Source organism: Zeus faber, assembly GCF_960531495.2.
Source record: "Zeus faber genome assembly, chromosome: 8".
NCBI lineage: Eukaryota > Metazoa > Chordata > Actinopteri > Zeiformes > Zeidae > Zeus > Zeus faber.
The window spans coordinates 17581073-17605718 of NC_137195.1; the positions used below are offsets into that span (position 1 = coordinate 17581073).

At 44.2% G+C, this 24646-nt stretch overlaps 1 protein-coding gene across 1 annotated transcript in view; it reads right to left on the reverse strand.

Annotated features, from left to right (window-relative positions):
• Window positions 1–24646, reverse strand: part of znrf2b (zinc and ring finger 2b) — a gene marked incomplete at its 5' end in the record, with an annotated part of 50076 nt that overhangs the window by 10665 nt on the left and 14765 nt on the right. Inside the window, one exon of the mRNA XM_080005971.1 lies at window positions 11975–12070. Within this exon, the coding sequence (XP_079862097.1) occupies window positions 11975–12070 (96 nt within the window). The remainder of the gene's footprint in view (window positions 1–11974; window positions 12071–24646) is intronic.

The window sequence follows — 24646 nt, forward strand, 5'->3', positions numbered from 1 at the left end:
GACAGGACGAGGGCGAGGGAGAGGGAGAGGGAGAGGGAGGGACGACGCATAAACAGAGTAGAGAGAAAGCAAAGGTAGAGTGAAAGAAAAACAAAAAAGGGGGAAAAACCAGAAAGGCAATCTCACACACACACACACACACACACACACACACACACACACACACACACACACACACACACACACACACACACACACACACACACACACACACACACACACACACACACACACACACACACACACACACACACACACACACCAAAAACGCATGTGCATGTCCCAGGTACAACTTCTGACTAGCCCACTGCCTCATATACATTTCAGGCCTAGGGAGGTGAAACCAAAAAGTAACATTAGACAACTTAGCTGCTATTATTATGTCAAGATTTACAGTATGTGATGGGTAGAAGTTTAGTGTTATCTCTGACAGCAGGAGTAGCTGAGCTTTAAAAGAAAATCGGGTTCACTGTCATGGATGTATAGATATTTATGGCTCATGTATTTATTTATTCACTTATTTACTTATTTATTTATGACGATCATTAACCTTTAAGTCATATGACTTAAAGGTTAATGATTAAAAAGTGTGACAACCTGTCTCTTTACATTGTATATGCTGCTGATTATATGATAGACAAGGTTTATCCGAGTTAGACCACAAAAGGGCTCAAGGTGCACATTTCCGTCATGGTTTTTCCCAGACCACTTCATGTCCCAATGTTCCTTGTATCTTTCCCGCCAGATAATCACCTGCTCATTAGATATTAGATAACCGGTTGATGGTTATCAGGAGGCTCAGGCCTACTACTGAAATGCCTTTGTTACATCTTTTGACAAGGTTCCCCCAGGGTCATGGTTCTGGCTTGCTCTGGAATTCCCTGAGCATGCAAGGTCCAAAAGTAGTGCGGTGAACTGCGGTGAGGACTACAGATTAAAAATAATTTGCAGGTTATTCACTCCTCACCTCAACTGCTCTGGTGTTGCCGCCCTGCTCTGTCTATTCTTTCCCCAAACCCTCCCCTCTCTTATCTCCTCTCCTTACTCGTCATGCCTGAAAACACACTGCAGACACACCTACTGCAGACTGTCTGCGCTCCGCATATTTACGGTATGGGGAGCCATCTTGTGGGAGTTAATGGATCCAATAATTAGTCTGCATATTCATATTATGGCCAAGGACGTATTACGGTCTAAACGTACCCCGCTGTTTCTCGCACAGCTCATTGCACCAATGATCAACAAGGAGTTAATTCATTTTTGCCGCGCTTGGCTTCTCCCTCTTTCAAAGTCATGCAAAATAGTGAAGGAATGATTTTTCCTGTGCAATGCACAAGCCATATTAGCGATTCTTCTTGCAATGACCAAATTCTAGGATAATAGTGGCCCCATACATCCCCTTGAATGAACAAAGTAATAATATTGTTTCCTGAACAATAGGATGCAGGAAATGGCCAAACATGGCCTCCCCAACCCCCTGACATGAACATCATTGAAAATTTACAGGAAATTCTGGGGCGAAGAGTGCAAAGTACATTTCACTTCTCTTTCTCTTAAAGAATGGTGCAAAATCCCACAACACACGGCTCAGGACTGTACGACAGCATCCCAAGAAGGGTCGCAGATTTTGTCAAGGCAAAGGGCGGACATACTCATTATTAGGTCCTTGATGTTTATTAACATATAATAATAATAATAACATTGCTAGGCTTGTTTTCCGTTATTTTGTCCTCCTTTATGGCACCACTAGAAAATATGACGCATTGAAAAAAGTCTATTTGAGGTAAGGAAGCAGTGGGGAACAGGAGACAAAGGTGTATATAAACAAGTTCAGAGTCAGAGATGAGTGAGAAGGGACACCAGGTGGAGAGTCTGCTGCTAGCAGTGCCGAATTACTGCGGGCAAACGCAAAGACTGCCCTGACGTAGCGGGCAGGTGGTGCTGGGATGGTGACAAATTACGTGAGGCATATGCATAAACAGCAAAGAGATGGAGACTAGTCTCACTCAGTCACTTTCTCTCCCCTTCCCTCTTTCCCTCTCTCCATTGGTTTCTTTCTGTCGCCTCTCTGCCTCCCATTTTGTTGTTGTTTCTTTCCCTGTTGCAATCTTTCTAATCTCTCTCTCTCGCTCTCTCTCTCTCTCCTCTATACAGGTGGCTGCCTTTCAATCCCTCCGGTCTCTAGGCAGAGGTGGCCGGAGGGAGAGTAGCGCAGCGCAGCAGAGGGAGAGCTGTAACGATTATCGTTTCTGTCCAGCTCTGTTACTTTACTACGATGCTGAGTGCATGACTGATGAGCCCCATCAGGCCTGCGCAACAGGAATACCCACCGTCATCCATCAGCACCACAGACACAGACACAGACACACACACACACACACACACACACACACACACACACACACACACACACACACACACACACACACACGCACACACGCACACACACACACACACACACAACCACACAAAATACTGAAATGTATACATATTCAAACTAACATGCCCCAAAACATCTCCAGTCGGAGAAACGCGCTGCAGCCTCAGAAACGATGCCAATTCAACAACAAATATGAGAATCTAAAACAAATACATGAACAGGAAACACGCTGCGAATACAGAAACGATGCACAGTAAAAAAAAAACAACATAGTCATAATAATGCTGCATATCACGTCAACATAACGGAAGTGCCCCAGGCCTCTAGGGGGAGCTCTAAGTGGAACAGCTTGATTTTCAACTCGAGAGAGAGAGATAAGATAAGAGAGTCTGTTTGTTTTTTAAGCGGGAGGAAACTTATTGTCAACAGACTTGTTTTATTTAATCAGATTAACTTCTTCATTTGGGCTTGTCTTCTCTTTATTAACTAGTTTGTCCAAAGGTTACATAAGTTGAGACGAGGTAGAGAGGTAACACCATGTGACTAAACCAAACACTGGACACAGTGCAGTGCCTCTGGTTGCCATGGCGATGTTAAATCAAGCCTCTCATATACTCTTGGGCAACAGGCCCAACTGACAGCCCAAAAATAAATAAACAAATAAATAAATAAAAAAGCATCCAAAGTCATTCTGGACTGGCAGTGTTGCAAATACGGTTTCAACTTGAAAATTGATCTTGTTTGTTTTTGTGTTTTGTCTTTGTTAGCAACCTAACAAAGTGAAGTGAAGTGACTATGACAATCCTAAGGGCCTGTATTTCCAAAAATATGCTTTGCATCCCTGCAAAAGAGGAAGACCTGGAGATTGATCATCTTATGTCATAATACATTTTTTGGTTTATCACTTATTGCTCTTGATTTTCTTGACATTATCATTCTTCTCCTGCCCTCTGCCTGTCTCTCTGCCTTCTTCTTTCTTTATTTTCCTCTCCTCTCTCACTCTATTCTCTATTAGCCTCATAGACAATAGTAGCCTAATAGATAGTATTAGGGATTTCTTAGCCAGCAGTCAACCAGCGCATGGCTGTGTATCACATCTTACTTTCTGTGATTAATTGAGAGAAGGAAAGGTTGTACTAGACTATCAAAGTAATACTTTATAGAACTTAAATTGGAGTGATGGGAGTAAAATTCCCACTTCCCACAGGTCTACAAATTGCAGGGTTACCTACAGAACAGCACAGAGATGCAAAGATGGCCGTATAGATTTGACAACTCAGCTGTGTAGCTATTCGAGCGAACAGCCTGGACCCTCTGGTTAATCAAATCATCTCCTCCCAGACCTCTCAGACACCATGCTGTCTAAGAAAGACTTTAGCTTCCCAGACAGATTTTCGAGAAGTTAAAAAAATCCAAAGGAAATCCCTTGTCTTAAGGGTGTTCCTTTGGTTTGAGATGGTCAGCAAAACACTTGTGATCAGCCCCAGACTACCCTGGTCTCGGAATCCCGCAAGAATATCAGGTAGGTCTGATATTATCAAACCTTCGTGGATAATATCAGGCAGTTGGCAGTAAGTAAGTAAATTTATATTATCAAGTCTTAAATCTCTGCTCCGATAGTGTGTGCCAGAATCCCAATAATCCCACTGCACTACTGGGATCGAAAAAAGTCTAAAAGTCTAAATGTCTGATGCCACCTTTGGAGAGTGTTTTGGTGTATCCCTGCCGTGACAGGAAAACAAAATGGAAATCTGTGAAAGATAAATCGCTAATATGGATTTTTCTCGGCACAGGATAAAAAAAAACATTCTTTCAGAAACTTGCATGACTTTGAAAGAGGGAGGAGAAAGACAAGCATGGCAAAGATTTATTAATTCCTTGTTGTATGTTTCATTGATGCAATGAGCTGTGCTAGAAACAGCAGGGGGTGTTTAGCAGCTATGAACACTGTACATTAAATGGCGGCGGCGGCGCACAGCAGCGCAGCGGCGTATTAACTAAATGTGTAGTGAGGTACAGTTCAACTGAACTTCTTCAACTCACCGATATTAACATAGTGATCAAACCAGAGTTAAAAGCTGTGTTGGGCAGACTGCCGCTCCTGAGGACAGCGGATCGGAGGAGCAAGACACTGGCTCAGGCGAAAGAGGAAGCGGCGTGCACGAAGAGAGGCAAGCGGGGCGGCTTGCTAGCTAGGCTAAAGGCTAGCAACAAACCCACTCTTCCGACGCTCTTTCTGGCTAATGTCCACTCGTTAGACAACAAGATGGACTAATGCGACTCCGACCAAGCAGCTATAGAGTAATACGGAACTGTTGTGCGTTTCTCTTAACGGAAACATGGCTTAACAACAACTTGCCGGACTTAGCTTACCAGATTGACGGGCTACTACTCTTCCGAGCTGACCGTAACCATCTGTGGGGGAAATCTCGTGGAGGGGGCCTCTGTGTCTACATCAACAATGGCTGGTGCACAAACTGTAGTCCGGTGAGCAGCTATTGTTCAGAATCAGTGGAATATCTATCACTGAAATGCTGGCTGTTTTACCTGCCCTGGGGGTTTACAGCTGTGTATTTTGTAGCTGTTTACATCCCCCTGAGTGCTAACGTTAGGAGAGCACTCAGGGATCTCCATGACCACATCTGTGAGCTCCAGACCAAACACCCAGAGGCTTTTTTCGTGATAGTAGGGTACTTTAATCAGGCTAAACTGACAGACATTTTGCGATGCTTTCACCAGCACAGTGGCACGGTGGCGCAGTGAATTGCACTGCTGCCTCACAGCAAGAAGGTCCTAGGTTTGATTCCCGCCTGGGGCGCTGTTGGCACTGTGCTCCGGCGTATTATCTCCCAAATAGGAGCCTTTCTGTGTGGAGTTTGCATGTTCTCCCTGTGCTCACATGGGGTTTCCTCCACCTAACATCAGTAAGGACCCCCCCAAAAACATGCACACATCAGTGTCAAACCAGCGATGGACACTCGTCACCAGGTCCCCGGGCGCGTCCACGAATGCTGCCCACTGCTCCTGGCTGTGCCCCCGGAGGAAGGACAAGCCAGGATGGGTTAAACGCAGAGGCCTCATTTCACTGGCCACCATGCAAAGCGTGTGCGCGTGCATGTGGTGTGCTGTGTGACGATGAAAGATTCTTGTTCTTCACATCTCCTTAGCAACCAGGGGAAGCAACACTCTGGACCATGTGTACACCAACAGACGGGAGGTGTACAGAGCGGTGCCCCATCTTCACCTGGGCTTCTCTGACCACATCTTCAGAAGAAGACCATCACTGTGGGGCTGTCTCTAGGCTCCAGGACTGTTTTGAATACACTGACTGGCAGGTATTCAGAGAAGCAGCAACTGGTGAGGGCAGGGTAGACCTGGAGGAATATGTTTCATCTGTTTGTGGAAACATCAGCAAATGAATTGCTGACGTCACCACCAACAGGAAAATAACTGTCTGTCCAAAAAAGAAACCTTGGTTGAATGGAGAGGTGCGGTCTCTTCTGAAGGAATGGGATTTAGCCTTTAGGCCTGGAGTTGCAGTAAAGAGGGAATTGGAGACTGGCATTAAAAAGGCAAAGGCCACTTATGCCCTCAGGATACAGGATAATTTTTCCACCAACGACCCCCGGAGCATGTGGAAGTGCATAAAGAGCATCACGGACCACAAAGAGAGGGATGCACAATGCCCTCAGAATCCATATTTTCCTGATGCTCTGAACACTTTCTATGCCCGCTTTGAGTCATCCATCTCCTCCCACAGCACCAGGTGAGCTGCCCCTCAGTGTGGATGTGAGGGGGATGCTGCAGAGGATCAATCCCCACAAAGCAGCAGGTCCAGACAACATCCCGGGACGGGTTCTGAGAGATTGTGCAGGGGTGTTGACAGATATCTTTAACATCTCACTCTCCCAAGCTGTGGTGCCTGTTCGTTTCAAAACGTCAACTATTGTTCCGGTGCCCAAAAACTCATCTGTGGGAAGCATGAATGACTATTGTCCAGTGGCCCTCATTCCGATAATCATGAACTGTTTTGAACGATTGGTTTTGGCCCACATAAGGGACACGATCAACATAAACCTGGACCCCCATCAGTATGCCCAGAGAAAGAACCGGTCTGTATCTGACGCAGACTCAGCTGTTGTCCACTCTGCTCTCACCCACCTGGAGAGCAAGGATTCCTATGTCAGGCTGCTCTTCCTGAACTTCAGTTCTGCTTTTAACACTATCATTCCGCAGACTTTAGTCAACAAACTGCTGCTGTTGGGATTAGAACCATCTCCCTGCAACTGGGTCCTGGACTTCTTGACAAACAGGCCACAGTCTGTTAAGATCCATGGCGTCTCATCTTCCACCATCACACTCAACACCGGCTCCCCACAGGGATGTGTTCTGAGCCCCCTGGTGTACAGGCTCCTCACATATGATTGCTCTGCAAGGTACCCGAGCAATCATATAGTAGAAGTCTGTAGATGACACGGCTGTGGCTGGACTGATCTCCAACAACGATGAGTTTGTGTACAGGCAGGATATGGAAGAACTTATGGACTGGAGCAGCAGAAATCTCTGAATCAATGTGGGGAAGACTAAAGAGATGGTTGTGGACTTCATCAGAGGAGCAGCTGTGGAGATGGTGTGCACCTGTAAATACCTGGGTCTGCACATCTCCACTGACCTCACGCGGGTCACCAACACAGCCAGCATCATAAAAAGGCCCACCAACGCCTGTACTTTTTAAGGAGGCTGAAACGGGGCGGCCTCAGCCCTGCTGTCCTGACCTCTTTTTACAGGTGTTTGGTGGAGAGCATACTGATATCCTCCATCACTGTTTGGTATGGAAACTGCTCTGCGGCTGACAGGAAGGCGCTGCAACAAGTGGTTAAATCTGCTCAAAGATTAACCAACAGCAGCCTCCCTTCCTTGGAGGACATTTATGTCAGCAAGTGCAGAAGCAGAACGTCATGTATCATGAAGGACCCCACTCACCCGGCACACAAACTGTTCACCCCCCTCCCCTCAGGCAGAAGGCTGTGCAGCCTCAAAGCCAGAACAACAAGGCTAAAGTGCAGTCTCTTCCCAGAGGCTGTGAGGCATATGAACTCCCTGACTTAAAGTTTGTCCACTGCACTTTTTAATTCTGCTACTGTACACGGCTAGTTTTATGCACTATAAATATATTTAAGTTTTTAAGGTATTACATTGCAAAATGTTATTTATTCTGTACGCTGCTGTACCTGGGTAATGAATTTCGTTCCTTCATGTTTGAATGACAATAAACTAAACTGAAACTTAAATCTACAACATGCAGCATCTGCCCATTCTGAAGTGTAATGCAGTGGGTAAATGTGAATATTTAGCATGTGAGCCTTATAAGAAACTCTTTCATAACAGATCTAGGAATTGAATCGCTTTAGAAGAGAACATGTTAATGTGTATGCACGCACATTTGTGTGTGTGTTTGTGTGTGTGAGTATGAGAGTACTCTGTAGGCACTTTTATATGACAGTGAGCGAGGCTATCATATACTAAAATCAATATATTCTGCCCATTGCACCACATAATTTTACAGCTACACAAATCACTAGCAGCCCATTTCAAGCCTGTGCTGCCGGCAGAGCACCAGGGAAATGTCAGTACCCAGCAGGAGTTCCCGCTGAGCAAACACCAATAACTTTTGGCACCATTATTACCTCTACCACCTCTCCATTTAAAATGGAGGGCTATATCACCTTAACCTAGCATTCATTTTTGAGCCTCATTTTATAGTGCGTGTCCTGCATGCATACCAGGCACAATCATCCCTATGGGTTCGAAAACATAGGCCAGAAATAGGATAAATGTTATGTCTTTTTTAATCATGACATGGACTGTGAATAAAAATGTTACTGTAGTTTTACAATTGGCTAGAGATGAGATGAGGGGCTAACATTACCTCCCCTGTGGGCCAATCAAAACCTGTGTTTCTCTCAAGTGCTATAGCAATGTCCAGTCAAGTCTATCCCTTTGAGGTCGAAGTTTGACGGGGCATCTTTTTCGGTTAAGAACCCACTTCAGGGTTTCACTAATACTGATGAGGACAGGGCAATCACTGCTCGGATTACTGTTCTCAAAGGAGTCACGAGTGGACCATGTTCATCTGGGATCATTTTTTTAAATACACCATAGGTTCCCAGCACTAAGACAATGCAGTCACTTACTTTTCGAACTCCACTCTTATGGGAACAGGATCCAGGTGTAGAATATTATATTATGGCACATACAGAATGTGCTGAGCACCAAGGGGAATATCATAGAAATAGATCTTCTTGGTTCCCTTCTCATGCAGAAGGCTATTATAAGAATAGAACTATCAGCAAAATAAACCTCTTGAATCTCTTGAAGGATATTGGTAGCAGTACAAGTGAACAAATACTGAAGTGGAAAGGAAATGTGTCGAATTTGCGGTGGGGGCTGTGAAAAATGTCTGTTTGTGAGAAAATTTTCGACAATGAATAATATTTCTCAGGCTTAATTATTACCAGGCCTTGCACGGTTGATGGGGAACAGCCATATCAAATATGATATAGATTAAATGTCAATCATTCTGTTCCAATGACCCCAAACAAACATTGTACTGTTCAGTAAAAGTAATGGATCTGATCTGTACTCTGTATCGGCTGATAGTTAAGGTTTGGGATTCAAACTCTGTAAAGTTATTGAAAAAGACGTATCTCTCCAGCCCTAGCTGAATCAAAGCTGAATCTTTATTAATTGTCACACTATAGGATGGACTTAACGTGTGATGCCTCCTTTAATACCATTGTCTTCCTTGACTATCAGAGCTCCTGTATACAGTGGATTATTTACAACACCCGCATAGCCCATTTACAGGAGATAGAAATGTATTTCACCTGGGCTGAACTATAATCTATCACAAACCACTATGGCTGTGCGCAAAGATATAAACTTCCCTCTTCTCCTGCTAATGAATGGAATGTCAATTCAATTAATCACAAAGATAGCAGGAATAAAGAAAACATTTCAAATGCGTCTGAAAGCTGAGGTGGACACTTCCCACCCAAGCCTGTGAAAGTGCCTCAAACAAAATAGCTGGACAATGCTCGTTTCCTGAAAGTGGGCAATAGCCGACAAAGTAGCACTTTACTTGATGAGTCCAATATGGGTCAGGAGCTGTTTATAGCGAGCAGGAAGACACTGTTAATGGAAACTACTGGGCAAGCTGAACCATTAAGACACACACAATACTACTGGTTTGGACATCGTATGCAATGCGGTTGTAAGCAATCCTCTTTGAAGCTTCAGCAAGAAGGTCCTGGGTTCGATTCCCACCTGGGGCGCTGTTGGCACCGTGCTCCGGGCGGGTTATCTCCCAAATAGGAGCCTTTCTGTGTGGAGTTTGCATGGTCTCCCCGTGCTCACATGGGGTTTCCTTCACCTAACATCAGAAAGGACCCCCACCAAAAACATGCACACATCATCGTCTGACCAGCGATGGAAACTCGTCACCAGGTCCCAGGGCGCGTCAACGAATGCTGCCCACTGCTCCAGGCTGCCCCCCCGGAGGAAGGACAAGCCAGCATGGGTTAAATGCAGAGGCCTCATTTCACCGGCCACCACCCAAAGCGTGTGCATGTGTTGTGTTCTTCTTCTTCTTCTTCTATTGTAATGGTGTGTTGTTGAGACTGCAAATAATGCAAGTCAGCTCAGTAACAAGAGGTAACATACACTTACTTTACTAATAATTGATAGCCTATTATTCTTGATTATATGTGCCATCCAAAAGGGGAGTGATGTGACACTGGTTGCTGGACAGCCTCTATACCACTAAGCACACATGCCTCCTCAAGAAGAAGAACATTAAGCAGCACCTTAAGCTTCAAATCTTTGAGTGATCATTGCAAGACTGGAGTACGGCAGGACTAAAATCGGCCTGTTGGGTCCTGATTACAAAAAAAATGAAATCAAAATACACAAGCGCACTGCAAAGCCAAGTGATTGAGAAGTTGCTGCATGATTGTGCAGTTGCAACTGCAGAAGTCCTCTTACGCAAGACTTCTGTGGATGAAGGTTGCGGAGGTTAGCCAGGGTTTTTCTATGAACATATGGGCTATCATGATAACCATACCACCATACCAGAGGTCTGCTGACTTCAATTACTCAATTACTCAAGACGCAAAAGGCCGGCTGCTTTTTTCAGACATATAATGACCAAAGAGACACGGGAGGTGCACAAACAATCGCGGTGATGCTGCAGCCATCAACCTCTGTAGTCATATTCCTGAAAAGAGATGACCCACCCGCGATGGGTCACTGCTGTGTGTGTGATGTCCTTTTAATTTCCTGTGCCTGAAACCTGGTCAGACGCTGGGCTTGTTATCAGCCTAATGTGTGGCCAAATTAACTCTCACACTCTCAGTGCTATGAGTAAACAACACGCACAGACAGGTTCCTTCCAGGTCACACAAAAGCATTTGCTCTTCTGCCTGACTGCCTTCCTGTCTGCCAGTCGATCATAGTAAAAATTGGAAAAGAGAGATTTCTATAAGTATAAACTAGGGCTGCCCCAAAAAGTCGACCAAATGATTGACGATGAGAAGAGCCTTAGTTGAACAAGTTTTTCATTGGTCGGTTAATTTTGACCTACGTATACGGCTGGACCCGTGTACAGTAAGAAATGCTAGAGGGCTTTTAATTTGAAACAAATTTTATCCAAAAATAAATGTTCAGGCTCCTTGCTGGTGGTTCCGACACATTCAAAAGAATAATTACGGCTTTTAATTGACAGGCTTCATGCGTGCCCACTGCATGAAGTCGAGTCATCAAAAAGTCAGAATAAATATTGCGTAATATTGAGTTAATCATATTCTTGACTAACCAAACTGTATTTTAAATACCCCGACGGCGGCGGTGCACCTGCACCCGGGGGGCGCCGGGGACTGGGAAGGCGCAGTGAGTAACGAGTGTACTTCTCCGCGGTCCCGGGAAGTGGCGAGGTCGGGGTGGAGGAGGCGCTGTAAAGCCGGCAGTTGTCTGGGATACAGACGGGGATCCGCATCCCCGGGAAATACGGCCGACGAATGGTCCCTAACGAGGGTATGCGAACACCGGGGAAACGACCTTCCATACCCCACATTTCGGTGCAAATTATGTCAATATGTAATTTAAATGTGTGCGTTAATAAAATAATAATAGCACCTAATAAGTTTAACCGATGCAATGTTTAACCGGTGTAATTAACAGGTGGCTCGCTTTGTGCAAATTAAATGTATATTTTAAGGGCTGGTTATTAGAATTTGTGTTCATATGTAATACAGCACAGTGTTTACAATGTTAGTTATAACATTCTTTCTCAGTCCTGGAACTCAAACAATTTTCTGATGGGCAAAAAAACATTTATTTAAATAATTAAATATATTGTAAACGTGCAACCATTTGTTGACTAATGGCTTGAACTGACAACTACTAGTCGACTAGGAAAATCTTTGGTCGGGGGCAGCCCAAGTATAAACACAAAGAAAATCGATGCAATCAGAGAAGACACACAGACACACATACACACATTTCTTTCCCCATATAGAGGAACAGTGATGGCCTTACCATTATACGTGACTCTCGGTTTGGTCAGACACATGACGAGGTGTAGGTCCATCTCATCGGAAGAGACAAACTTGGAGCAAACAGGGCACTTGAAGCCTGGCAGAGTGGAAAGAAACAAAGGAATGACTATTATTAAAATATTTAATTGAAGCTTTAATTATAACTGAGACTGGGTCTGGACATCATTTGAACGGGCAGGCGTTGCTGTCCACCTGTCATTCATTTCATTTATCTCGCATCGTAGCTAGTTTGCAGTACTCCAAACTAGTGTGGAGTATTCCAGAAAAAATCACCCTCTTCCTCAGTCCAAAGAATCTTTCCTTAGCATGTTCAGCCATGGGCCTAATATATTCTTTTCTGTTCCGGTCACAATCAATTATCTTGTCCCACTAATGAGACATCAATTAAACGTGGGCAATATTGGGCAAAACTCACAACATCGACCCGCGCCACCCACACGCAAACACACACACACACACACACACACACACACACACACACACACACACACACACACACACACACACACACACACACACACACACACACACACACTTCTGCTGCATCTCAGACTGATGATTACTGTACATTAAGTTTATTTGCACAAAACAAGAAGAGACAAGGTTAACTCCAGGAGACAGGTGGCAGCTTTCCAGAGCACGTCTGAAGGATCATGGAATAATGAATGTGAGGTGGTGGGTGCAAGTGTGTGTTACTTGGCACATATTTTTATCCTTCACGTGCTTAACTAATCACAGCTCTGCGTTGTGCATTGATTTCTAAAAGTCCCCTTTTACCCTTTAAGTGTGTGTGTGTGTGTGTGTGTGTGTGTGTGTGTGTGTGTGTGTCTGTGTGTGTGTGTGTGTGTGTGTGTGTACATATAGAATGTCAGTGTCACTGTGCCATCCTGTAGGACACATGGAGAAATGTCGCTTTGATAGAGCTCTCTCTTTGCAACCAGTCTTTAATCTCTGCTTGTTGAGAGTCCCACACATGCACGTCACCCAGATAGACACGGCACGAATACACGTGCACGGCATGGAGACAAGAACATCTCTGACACGCACAAAAACAAATACACACACAGGTGAGTAAGAATTCTTCTCCCCAATACAACATTTTGTCATTGACAACATGAATCAATTTATAATAATTACTGAAAATACCTACGCAGAAAGACACAACGTTATGCTGCAGAAATACTGCTACAACAATGATTTCTAACTGTGGTGTAGCCTGGTCCAGAGAGATAAAACCATTTTACCAAAACACAATAAACGGCCGTTGCACCAGTGCTGCCTGAGAGCGTGATGACTCATGCACTAGAAGGAAGCGTGAAGGATACTCCTTCCAGGAAGTTAAATCAGAATATAGAGTGATTGGGTGTGTGTCTGTGCTCGCTCATGTGTCATCATCACACACACACACACACACACGTGAGAATACTGTGTGTGTGTGTGTGTGTGTGTGCGTGTGTGTGTAAATAAACAAAAAAATTAATTAATAAACAAACAAATAAATAAATAAATAAATAAATAAATAATAAAAAAAAAGGGGGGGGGGGGGGTGCTGCTCTCCACACCCTTTTATGTACTTTGCCTGATCAGCTGAAAATCCCCTTCGATGACTCATCCTACTGATCCCCAGCCCTGTCCTCACCCACTCTCTGCTCTTCCCAGGCTGGCTCTTCATTATGGGGCAGCCTGTTCTGGTTAGTGTATTAGGGTTCCTGGAGGGAGTGAGACCAGGGTTGTTGCTGGGTGAGTGTGTGTGTGTGTTGTGTGTGTGTTGGGGGGGGTGGGATGTGATGAAGGAAGATCTGCTGCCTGTATAGAGCGGCTTGCACCGCAAACTGGGGTGTGCGTATGCACAGAAGCCCAACTTGGAAGTAAACGGACTAGATGAACTCTAACACCGCAGGTGATGAACGAGTTTGTTAAGAGCAGTGTGGTGTGGGGATGGTGTGGTTTGGGCAGCCAAACCTGACCTGGATCTACATAATTGGGGACCCGGGATCAGAGTGGCTGCGTACCTGTTGCTCGTTGGTTGGTCTAACGAGCAACAGGTAAAACCCCCATCCCCACACACACTCAGGGGAGGAGCCCTTGTCACGACACATCTCCTCTCCCCTCTCCCCTCTCTCTACAATAAACTGGTGTCTACAACCCCGTCGTCTGTGTCTCTGTGACGGAGGTCCCTGTTTACGCCACTTGGGTGGCGGGTGGTAGGCGAAATTGCCACAAGCAGACGAGTCACAGGGGCTGGAATCAGGCTGGAAAGATGGAAAAGTTAACACCTGACATGTCCCAAGGGTGCGCGACAGAAAAGCAGAACTCTTGAATGCTCCTTGCAGGCAAAACAATGGTTTCTAAAAAGAAGCGGTTCAGACAGAAATTGGTTCCATTACGATGAAAGAGGTATGACTCAATAATGCGACTGTGTAATGACTAAATATTGACTATTCGTAACCCAGAAGCCGTGTAAAGCTTTTTGTCTTTTTCCTCGTCGTTTCTTTAAATCGCGACGTCAAGGAGAGGGCAATTTACTTAACTCTGCACGTAAAAAACACTTTTTCAAGACAGCAAAACAATCTGTTCCCTAGAAGACAAGCCTGGAGATATGTTGTTAAGCATGGGTTTACCCGTGTAAATCTCAAAAAGATCACACACCCAAAACAGATGTCAACTTTCCGATGATGGAACCAGTGGAAAATGCGTGTCAGGCTAATGTATGCTGGAACAGCCTGATTAGAAGCATGTAGCGGAATATGTTGCTAAGCATGATTTTACTTGCGTAAAAAGGAGCAGTGCTTTTACTGGCAACAATTTCCTCCGAGGAAACAACCAGCCGCGTAATCATCGTGATGGATATTTGATAGTGGACAGTATGTGTGGCTGTGAGGCTTTTATTCCTGATCAAAGTTCACAAAGGAAGTGCCAAACAAGAGAAATCAGCCCAGAGTCTATATATCAAAGATGACAAACAAAGCAGGGGATGTACTATACTGAACTCTATCTAATAAAGTGGGTAAAATTGGCTTATATTTGTGTGTATTTTCATTCAAACATGGATTTGAAGAAATCCTCTCTGGTTGAGAAAACTACAAAATGTCTGATCTTCTGAACAATTACATTTATAGTAATTTATCTCAAATGACTAAACTGAATGTTATCTGACTGCTGAGTTGTTACCTGAATTTACGAGTTTTGTGACATGGAACCGATGCCATGTGTATGTTCTATGTCGCTTCATTATGTTCAAGTTCAAGAGATTATATACATATACATATATGCAGTGAAATGTCATGACAACCGGTGATTAGGCACAATAAGCTCTATAAATACAAAAAAATACCAAAATGTGCGTAATCGACACAAGGTGCCCCACCTCACATCTACCAATGACTTTTGTGTCTATCCTGACAGAGGTGGCTCAATGACGTCGCACAACGAAAAAAGAGCCACTTGGCCGCGGCTCAAACTCGATCCAATTCATCTGCTGACCGTCTTATCTCCTATTTAGAGAGGCTTGCCGGGCCGCAGGGTTTATTATTCCCCATTCACATTGGTCAATTAACTTCTGAACTCCAACCTCCTGCAACCAGTGTGTCAGCAAAAATCCTGGTATTTATGTTTTAATTGTAAACATTACGTACAAGGATCTCTAACTGGCCTTGCAACAAGCTCCACAGTGATCAAATAGCTCTGTGAGAAACAAATACTACACTAAGAATCAGTACTTCTGTTTCAGTGTAGAGCATTGTAATATTGGTAGTGGTTTATAGGAAAAATAAAATACATATAAAGCGTCTACATGACAGTTAGCACAGATCAACTTTGTAAGCATATAGCTGTGCGTTTGGCCTTTCAGCTTTGTTAGTGCCATAATGATATAAAAGCATATAGATTGTATTGTGGTATTAAGTAAAAACAGTGCCCGCAAATCTGAGTTAAAAATGAAAATAATAATGTAGTATAGGGTACGTTGTAGGTTATTTATCCTATTTATCCTTATTTATCCTATTTATCCTATTGGTAATGTGTAGAGAATAGGTAGCTGCAATTGGCCCATCTAGAGGAAATGTTAAAATGTTCCCTTTAAAAACAGTAAAATGGGCTTCATGGATGAGATCCATCACAGCGGTTCTACCACAAGACGGGCGGCTAGCCAGCGAAACAGACAGGGTGTTTGGAGCGATTCAGTCACCAGCGTCTCATCTGTCACAAGCCTATCGCTCCCCATGTGTGAATGACGTGTGAAAATGCTTATTAAAATGAAAAGGAAGCAAAAATTGCACAACGGCCATCATGCTGGTGTCTGAATGACACAAGCAAGCAGCGGGGCCTCCATATTGACAAAAATAAAGGTGTAATGTGAAAGAGAAAGGCAGCAAGCAAGTGAAAAAATACAGGAAAAAAAAAGAGAGAACATCAAGACGGTCAGTAGGAGATCATCTCCAATCTCACTGCCACCGGGGCGACAACGAGCAGGAACACCTGCATCCCAATCTGCAGGCAATACAGCTCTGTTTATCTTTTGGTACAGGGGGTAAATTGATATCTGCAATTCCATAAAACAAGCCGGGCCCTCGGCAGATCTCAGGCTATATCCAAAGCTGGATGCCCGGTGTCCCAGAGCTTTAACACCATGAGGGGACGGTTACTATTTGTAGTGACACATAGAACGGCCTCAGGCTAAACACCCACACACCCACACGCACGCACACGCGCATGCACACACACACACACACACACACACACACACACACACACACACACACACACACACACACACACATACTGAGTCATTCTGTCTCTCTGGAGACGAGGAGGAGGAGGAAAGCAGATGTTGTACAGAGGATGGACTGTCGGGAGTCAGAGGATTATGGCAGCTGGAGAGTGACATGTGCTGCTGTTACTGGAGTGATCGTGCAGGTGGTCCTTATAGATATATAAAAAAAAACAACCTTGTAAACACACTGACTGAAAGCCTCAGCGTGATTAAGATGGACCCTAAAGAGCTACAGAGAGAGAGAAAGAAGAAGGAGAAAGAGAGCACCACGCAAGCTCTAGTTCCAGACAAAAAACTGGAAGAAAGGGAAGGTGAATCAATGACAAAGACATTTGAGGGTCATCCTATTGATAGAGAACCTGCCCTGAGGAGGAGTGTCTGCGTGTCGACAATAATAATTCAGATATTGGCCCACGGCACTCCAAGGCAATTTTCTGAGGGCGAGGGTATTAAAAAGGAAGTTTTAAAAAAGGCCAAAAAAGTAATGGTTGGGATGGGGGAAAAAGGGGGGAGCGGGGGCAAAAATAAATCACCTTCTATTCTAGTCTGTCTGGGAAATAGGCCAACTTTTCCAGGTGACATTGGCACAAGTCCTCATTTTATCTTTCTTTACTCCGAGAAAACCCAGACATAAATCAACATGTAGTATTTGTACCGTTTTGAACTGTGAAAGATTGTGAAAGGGAAAGGGAAACCGCTAAAAGATTAAAGAGGAAAAGATTGATTGACACACGTGGTTGTATGACCTATGCACACACAGGCACAGGCACAGGCACACAAAATCCAATGTTCTCGTGGATGCTCGCGTAGGTATTTACAGGCTTCTCTGCTCAGTTAAACGTTTCCCATTTGGGCTGGCAGATGGTCCACACCTGAGACAAAATCATTAAAGGTGACCTATTGTGCAAAACTCACTTTTTCAGTGCTTGTGCACCTACATTTGGGTCTCTGGTGTGAAATAAGACAACCCGGTCAAACTTTGAAATAAGACAACAGTTTAAGAGTCTGTTTTTTGTGAGCTGCCAATTTCAGAAAAAATGTGCCAAAACGAGCCGTTCACATTTGCAGCCAACCCCTACGTCACGATGGTAGAATTAGAACCACCGCCCCCCAAGTATGCGGTAGATGGACTGTAGGCTGCGGCGCGCGATCAGCTGTGCGTTTTTCCAAACAAAACCAGTTTAAAAAAAGTGTGTTTTTATTGTAGCCGCACCGGCGTCCATGACTCCCACAAGCTTGGAGCACTGCAACCAAAGTCAGAGCAAACTTTTAAATGAGGCCTTGTAGATCTAATATGAGTGAAGATTCTGCAACTGGATCGCTTTTTCTTACCTCAAATTTGTTCAGAAAACAGATTTTGGTGGACTGATAAGGCGAAATCAGCGAAAGTTACGAAGTTAATACAGCGAAACCCAGAAGCCATGCTAAAACCCCATCGGCTCACAGAACTCCGGCCTCGGGAGGGTGGCTCCTCCAACAAAAAACAGCCCGTTTTGGAATAAGATGGTATAGGGGTATGTTAGAATGGCTAGAATGCATAATCAGAGTGGTATTTTCAGCAAAAAAAACCCTTCAAAAACATATTTTGGGGACCTCGGAGACCTATATTAACTTGTGTAAAAAGAAGCATAATTTGACCCCTTTAAAGGGTCATAATAAAAACACTGAGTCAACTGGCAAACAAACCCAGTGTGCTAAGTGGCTTCTTTTTGCATGAGGTTCTTTGTGCTGTGCACGTGACCATGCCCTTCCTCGGTGTGTTCGTGTTGCGGATTGGCGTGTGTGGCTTTTACCACAATAAGATCTGGGTAAACTCGTTAACTACCTAATGGCTCGTAAGAAGCAAACCGGCCTGGTGAGTTTGGAACCCACACAGCAACAGTAACCACGGCTTTTGATCCTTGTCCTGGCCTGGCCTTATCAGCAGCACATGGCTACACCGGGGCTGCCTTCTACATATCAGGGTCTCTCCTGGAGGGAACTGTAAAACCGGCTGATAGCACATTGCTTTCAAAACTCCAGAGGCAACACCCTCGGGACACGTAGAAAGGGATTTCATTGTAGATAGACCAGACATCGGCAAAATGCCTCCAGGGTTGAAAACACATACTGATCTTATTTGGGGAAAACATGAACCGCCGAGGTCTGTGCGTGTGTGCCGTGGTTTGTGTGCACACAAGAGCGAGCTAGCGAGCGAACATGTACCTGCAAGTGAATGAGTGTTCTTGTCTGTCTTTGCCCTTGCTGGGCTGCTGTTTCTGCAGTCTGACATATCGAACCAGCCATTGATTTTTCTGATCTCAAATTCAGCATGTTGAACGGGGGTTTCCCCCGATCGGGCAATCTGTCTGTCAGGCGCTGGTCCCTGAATAACCGCTCCGACCCACATGCCAGGCCTCTCTCTGCAGAGTCTGAAGATCTGGCACTTGGATCAGACACAGGGTTTATGTGTCACTGAACCGTGTCGTTTTATTAACTTTAACAACTGATTTTTCCAAACAGATGAGCAGACAAACCCAGCAACACATAGATGTCGTCATATCTATACTTCCCAGACATTGAATAAACACACGCAAATGTACACGCGTGTGACAGACATGCAAAAACAGACGGGCACAGGTGGTGGTGGTGGTGTTGTGGGAGGGTCAAGAAGGTGGGGCAGCGCATTCAAGGCCCAGGACGCACATCCAGAAGAGCTTATCGCATCAAGCTAGACTTCAGTTTACAGGGAGTAACGTGTCCTTGAATGTGAGGCCTGGAGCTACATAGCCTTTTATAGATGTTTTTTTTTCTACTTTCATAACTCTGCACCAATGATCTAAGGAATGAGAGTGACTTCACAATCTCTGCCTTTCGGTCGGTGATTCAAGTCCATAATATCAAAATACCACTTCCTGTGCAGAGCTCTCGGGTGATGTGTGAGCTATCTATCTGGAGACCTATCTTAAGCTCAAATCTGTGCAGAAATCCTGCAGCAAATACACACAGTGCGACGACTCTCCCTCTTCAAGATTGGTTTATATGTTATGCTGGGGTCACACCACCGGCGACTGGGCTTCTGTGCTCCTGGCTGTTGCGGGCGTATTGGCTCAAAATTGACTGGCTGTTGTGTGTGTGCCAAACATTTCCAACCTCTCTCCCTTTCCATATTTAATATACATTATATAGATAGATGGTGCCGTATGCAGTTTTTTTTTGATAAAAATGGTGGATTGTTAGTTTAGCAAAATGAATTACCTCTCGAAAAAATTACGTAAATAATCTCGCCATCTGTCCCTTAAAATAAAGAACTTATCCTTGTTGGAGAAAAATAAATGACGTTTTACTTATTTTTTAATAGATTAAGGGACATTTTACATTAAAAAACAGCCTAATCATGTGTCCGGGTGGCCATTTTTAAGGATCAGTGCCATTCCCTCCAACTGGCTATCGCCCTGCGCTGCTCATTTGCATAACGTTGAAACCTGCTCAACTTTCCTCAACTTTTCCGGTGTGAAGCCGTGAGCCTGTTGCTGGCTGTTGCTCCACCCCTGCAGCGGGATGCAGCCGAGGTCCATTCGAAATGCATTGCAGCCGGTTGTTTTGCAGCGCATGTACACCAGCAGTATGACTCGACCATTAGAAAATCACCTATACTGCAGAATCGGGCGCCAAGCTGGCCCTTTGGTGTCCTTCATACCATGTCATATTCAGATTGAAGTGATCTCTGAAGGAGAGAAACTGTGGGATGGAAACTCAATGAAATGTTCAATTTTAAAGAAATAATGTTACTTGAGTATGTAACTGTGACAATGGCTGTCTAAGGTTATACACATGATCATGGTTCAAAGTGTAGAGTGAGAGTTTCAGGGAAAAAGCATCAATGAAATGTGGAAAGCATTCAATGAAAATATGTTTATGATGGAATAGCACATTCACTAGAAAACTATTAGGTGATAACCACAAAATAATTAATTGATTACTTCTTTTCGGCAACAAAATTACAAGCTCTTGGAAGGAATTCCAGCCTGTAATGTGTGAAATATTGGCTTGTCAAATGATGATGGCAAATGATGACATTATAGAAAAGTAGGGCAGAGGGATCTTTTTGAAAAGAAGATGAAGAAATTCTATTCATATTGGGAACATATCCACTGGCACCTTTGCATAGGCAGCCGTGGTCTTGTGTGGTCGTGCATTTGTTAATTTGCTTTCTGCTCTGTGTTTTTAGGCTTGGGAGAGGTTGAACTGGACAGTCCCCCATTCAGCATCAAAGCCATTGGCTGGAGAAGAGCTCCCATAGGCAGCCTGGGGAGTGTCGTGTCCACACTTTGACGTGGCTGTCCAGATGACCTGCTTCCAGCTCATTAGAGGGATTGGAACTGCATCTCAGGGTGACGTCACAAAAGCTAGGCTCATGGTTGCTTTCTGGTGCTCAGACCAGAGGTCAAAGGATTGTTAAGTCAGTAAATTACTGAAGATTCTCTTTCATGTCACTTTTGGGGTCGTATTTTTTGTTTGGAATCAGAGCACTTACTACACATGCATGTAGTAGTAGTAGGCCGCACATGGTCTCTACTAACAAACAGAGCAGCATCAATATAGGGCAGCTTGCATTGGTCTCGGTGTTCTCACCAACACTTCTTTTTTGAGTTAAAAGTGCATGTCCAAAGTATAAGCCAAATGGGCCCAAATTTTCTTCATATGCACTCGACCTATTTGGGCCATGGTGTTATGTGGAATACCTTTAAAAACTAATGATCATAACGCAAATGGCAATAAAAGGTCTAGCTCTACAGCATACAAGGCACCTCGTGAACTTGTGATCCAGATCAGAATAACAACAGAACTTTACATGCATAATAGGCCACTGTTATCATCCCCTATAGGCTATTGTGTTAAATCGTTAGAAACACTTGCTTGTTTTAATTATTTGACATCTTCAAATATAGGATGTCTTCAACTTGTTTAAAGGATATTTGACTATTTGAATGTATATGTTTGTTGTTAAGGTAAGGATTTGTTGTTAAGGTAAAGAAGAATAATGCTTTTCAGCTTTGCAGCCAACACAATCTAATCACAAAAGTTAAGATACTTTATTTATTTATTTTTACCTGCGCTGTCACTGTGCTGGGCATACAACACAGAGTATTAAGTATTTGTATTTGTACGCCATTGCATCTAGGACAGTTAAGATACTTGAAGTACTTCTGTCTTTATGCAAGACATGCATTTTGCATAAAGAATGTATAACGTAAAGCCTCTGGTTGTTGAACGATTTTGGAAGAATTGAATGTGGATGAGGTTTTTGTGAAAACAATTCCACAAAACAAGGAAAGATGTTGATGTCAGAGAAAAATCATAAAAAAAAAACCAAAATGTGGTTTCCATAATAGTCCTGGCATATGGGCTTGAGAAACTGATAAACACCCAAATTTGTAGATATCAATGGTATTGCCAAAGCTTTGTCAAAATTAAAACGACGATGGGTGCATCTCTGAAAACCGGTAGGGAAGAACACCAGCAACAGCAGCATTCTGTACATACTGTGCAGCTCATAGCACCCTACAGGCCTGTACAAAATTCAACATTAACTTTTTCAAATCTCCGTTTAATTACTTTTTTTCCCTACAACATAGCTGAATGGCTAACATCCTCAAAAGACGAAAGGTCTTGGAGCACAGTTTTAGATCAAAGACAGAGAAGAAACAAAGAGGGACAGAGATAATGGGTAAGAAAGCTAAGGGCCAACCCCATCTATGAAGCCAATTTGCCACTCTGCACTCTCATAGTAATGACGAGATACAAGGATTGAGACACTCTGCCATAACAGTTTACTAAAATACCACTAAGGCTCATGAGTAAAATCAGACTGCTAAACAGGCATGTGCAGAGGGGGTTTCTGAGGGTGCCGGAGCACCTGCCCCGTTGCCCCTTGATGTCAATGGTGCGTTTTTTATCAGGCGCCTTTTTTTCAAAATCTTAAAAATGACTTTGGCTAAAATTGTGGAATAAAAGCCCAAATAATAGCCCTATTTAAGCAGGTAAGATTTTATAATCATGGCAGGAAAATAACGTAGCAACTACTGGACAGTGTTTTAACCGTCGCATATTCCAGAATAAATGACCGTGGGCGTCGGCCTTTATTTAGCCGGTTGGAAAAAAGAGAACTCCTGAAGTCCCGATGAGAGCCCGTCAGACGAATCAGTTCCACTCTCTCTCTCTCTCTACTGTATGTCTCTATCTACAGTATATCTGATTTCTTCAACCATGAATGACAATAGAAAGCTTGAGCAGGTCACATTTAACGACTGACATTTGCAGATTTCCAGTCTCTTCTGCACACACACACAAAAACTGCTGTCTTTGAGGAGCACAAATCTAAAGACGGAGAGCAGACGGACGCCGCTTTGTGGGACTCCAGCACTCGCGAGAGGCAAAACATCTCACAATATTTTGACAGCAAAACAAACATGAATGCCATACAGCCACAGTGGTAGTTTGTGCAGCAAAATTGCAGCACTGACATACACTAATTACATCCTCAAGTCTGCGACAATTCCACAAGTCACAACTCCATTTCAGAAGTCCACACTCACCCACTTGCTGCCTTCTTTGGCTTCCCCATCATGCTGGTGCACAATCTCATTGGCTGTTGAAAATTGCCATTATGATTTCAGGCTTTGATGTGCACACACCAAATGGTTATAGAAAGACTAGCCCTGATAAAATCAAACATGTTTGATTGAACTGTGACCTTGCTGATTCGGGATCGTATGAAGAGAGATTGGAGTCTTTCACTCACGCACACATATAGATGACAGCTACGATTGTACAGCCTGACTCCCTGGAGTCCAAGGTCCCTGTGATCTGGCTGCCCAATATCAAATCTCTGCCAAATCGGCCTTGAAAATCACGTAATGTGGCCCGAGCTTAAAGGAACCTCCGTGGTGACTTGGATGGAAAAATTGGGACTTGGACCAGTGATTGCAGGGCCGTCACAGGCCGCCCTCACTCTCAACACAGGAGCCCCCCATGGCTGTTTCCCGAGTCCCCTGTTATACTCTCTGTAAACACATGCCTATGAGGCCAAGAGTAGCTCCAACACCATCATAAAGTTTGCTGACGACAGTCATGGCGAGCCTGCTGTCAAACCACGATGAGAAGGCCGACCTGAATGGGACTTGACACTGTGGTGCCAGGCCAACAGCCTCTCCCTAAAAGTCAGCAAAACCAAGGAGCTGGTTGTGGACTTCAGAAGGACGCAGCAGAGGATCTACACCCCCCTCACCATCAAGGGGGCCCTAGTTGAGTGTGTGAGCAGTGTCAGGTACCTTGGTGCACATTACTGAGGACGTGACATGGACATTACAGTCACTCTGGTGAAAAAAGCAGGCAGTGCCTTTATTACCTCAGACAACTAAGAAAGGTCAGAGTCTCTCCACGGATCCAGGAAACCATCTACTCTGGTACCATCGGGAGCAGCCTGTGAGGGTGCATCACCGCATGGTAGGGGAACTGTTCCTCCCAGGACCACAGAGCCCTGCAGAGAGTGGTACGTTCGGCTGAGTGACAACCAGGACGACACTCACCTTCCTACAGGACTTATACTGTACACAAGGCAGTGCTAAATCAGGGCTAAGAGGATTATTAAGGATCCCCGCCATCCCAACCACAGGCTGTTCCAGTGGCCTTCGCAGTCACAAGACCAGAACAGAGAGACTCAGAAAGAGCTTCTCCTCCAGGCCATAAGGACACTGAACTGTTTTTTTTTTTTTTTTTTTCATGTATTCCTTGATATCTTTTAGCTCTCAAACATTGCACGGCAAACGTATACAGTATATATGGGGATATATAGTGTATAATGTATGTGTATGTATATGTATATTTTTAACATACGTA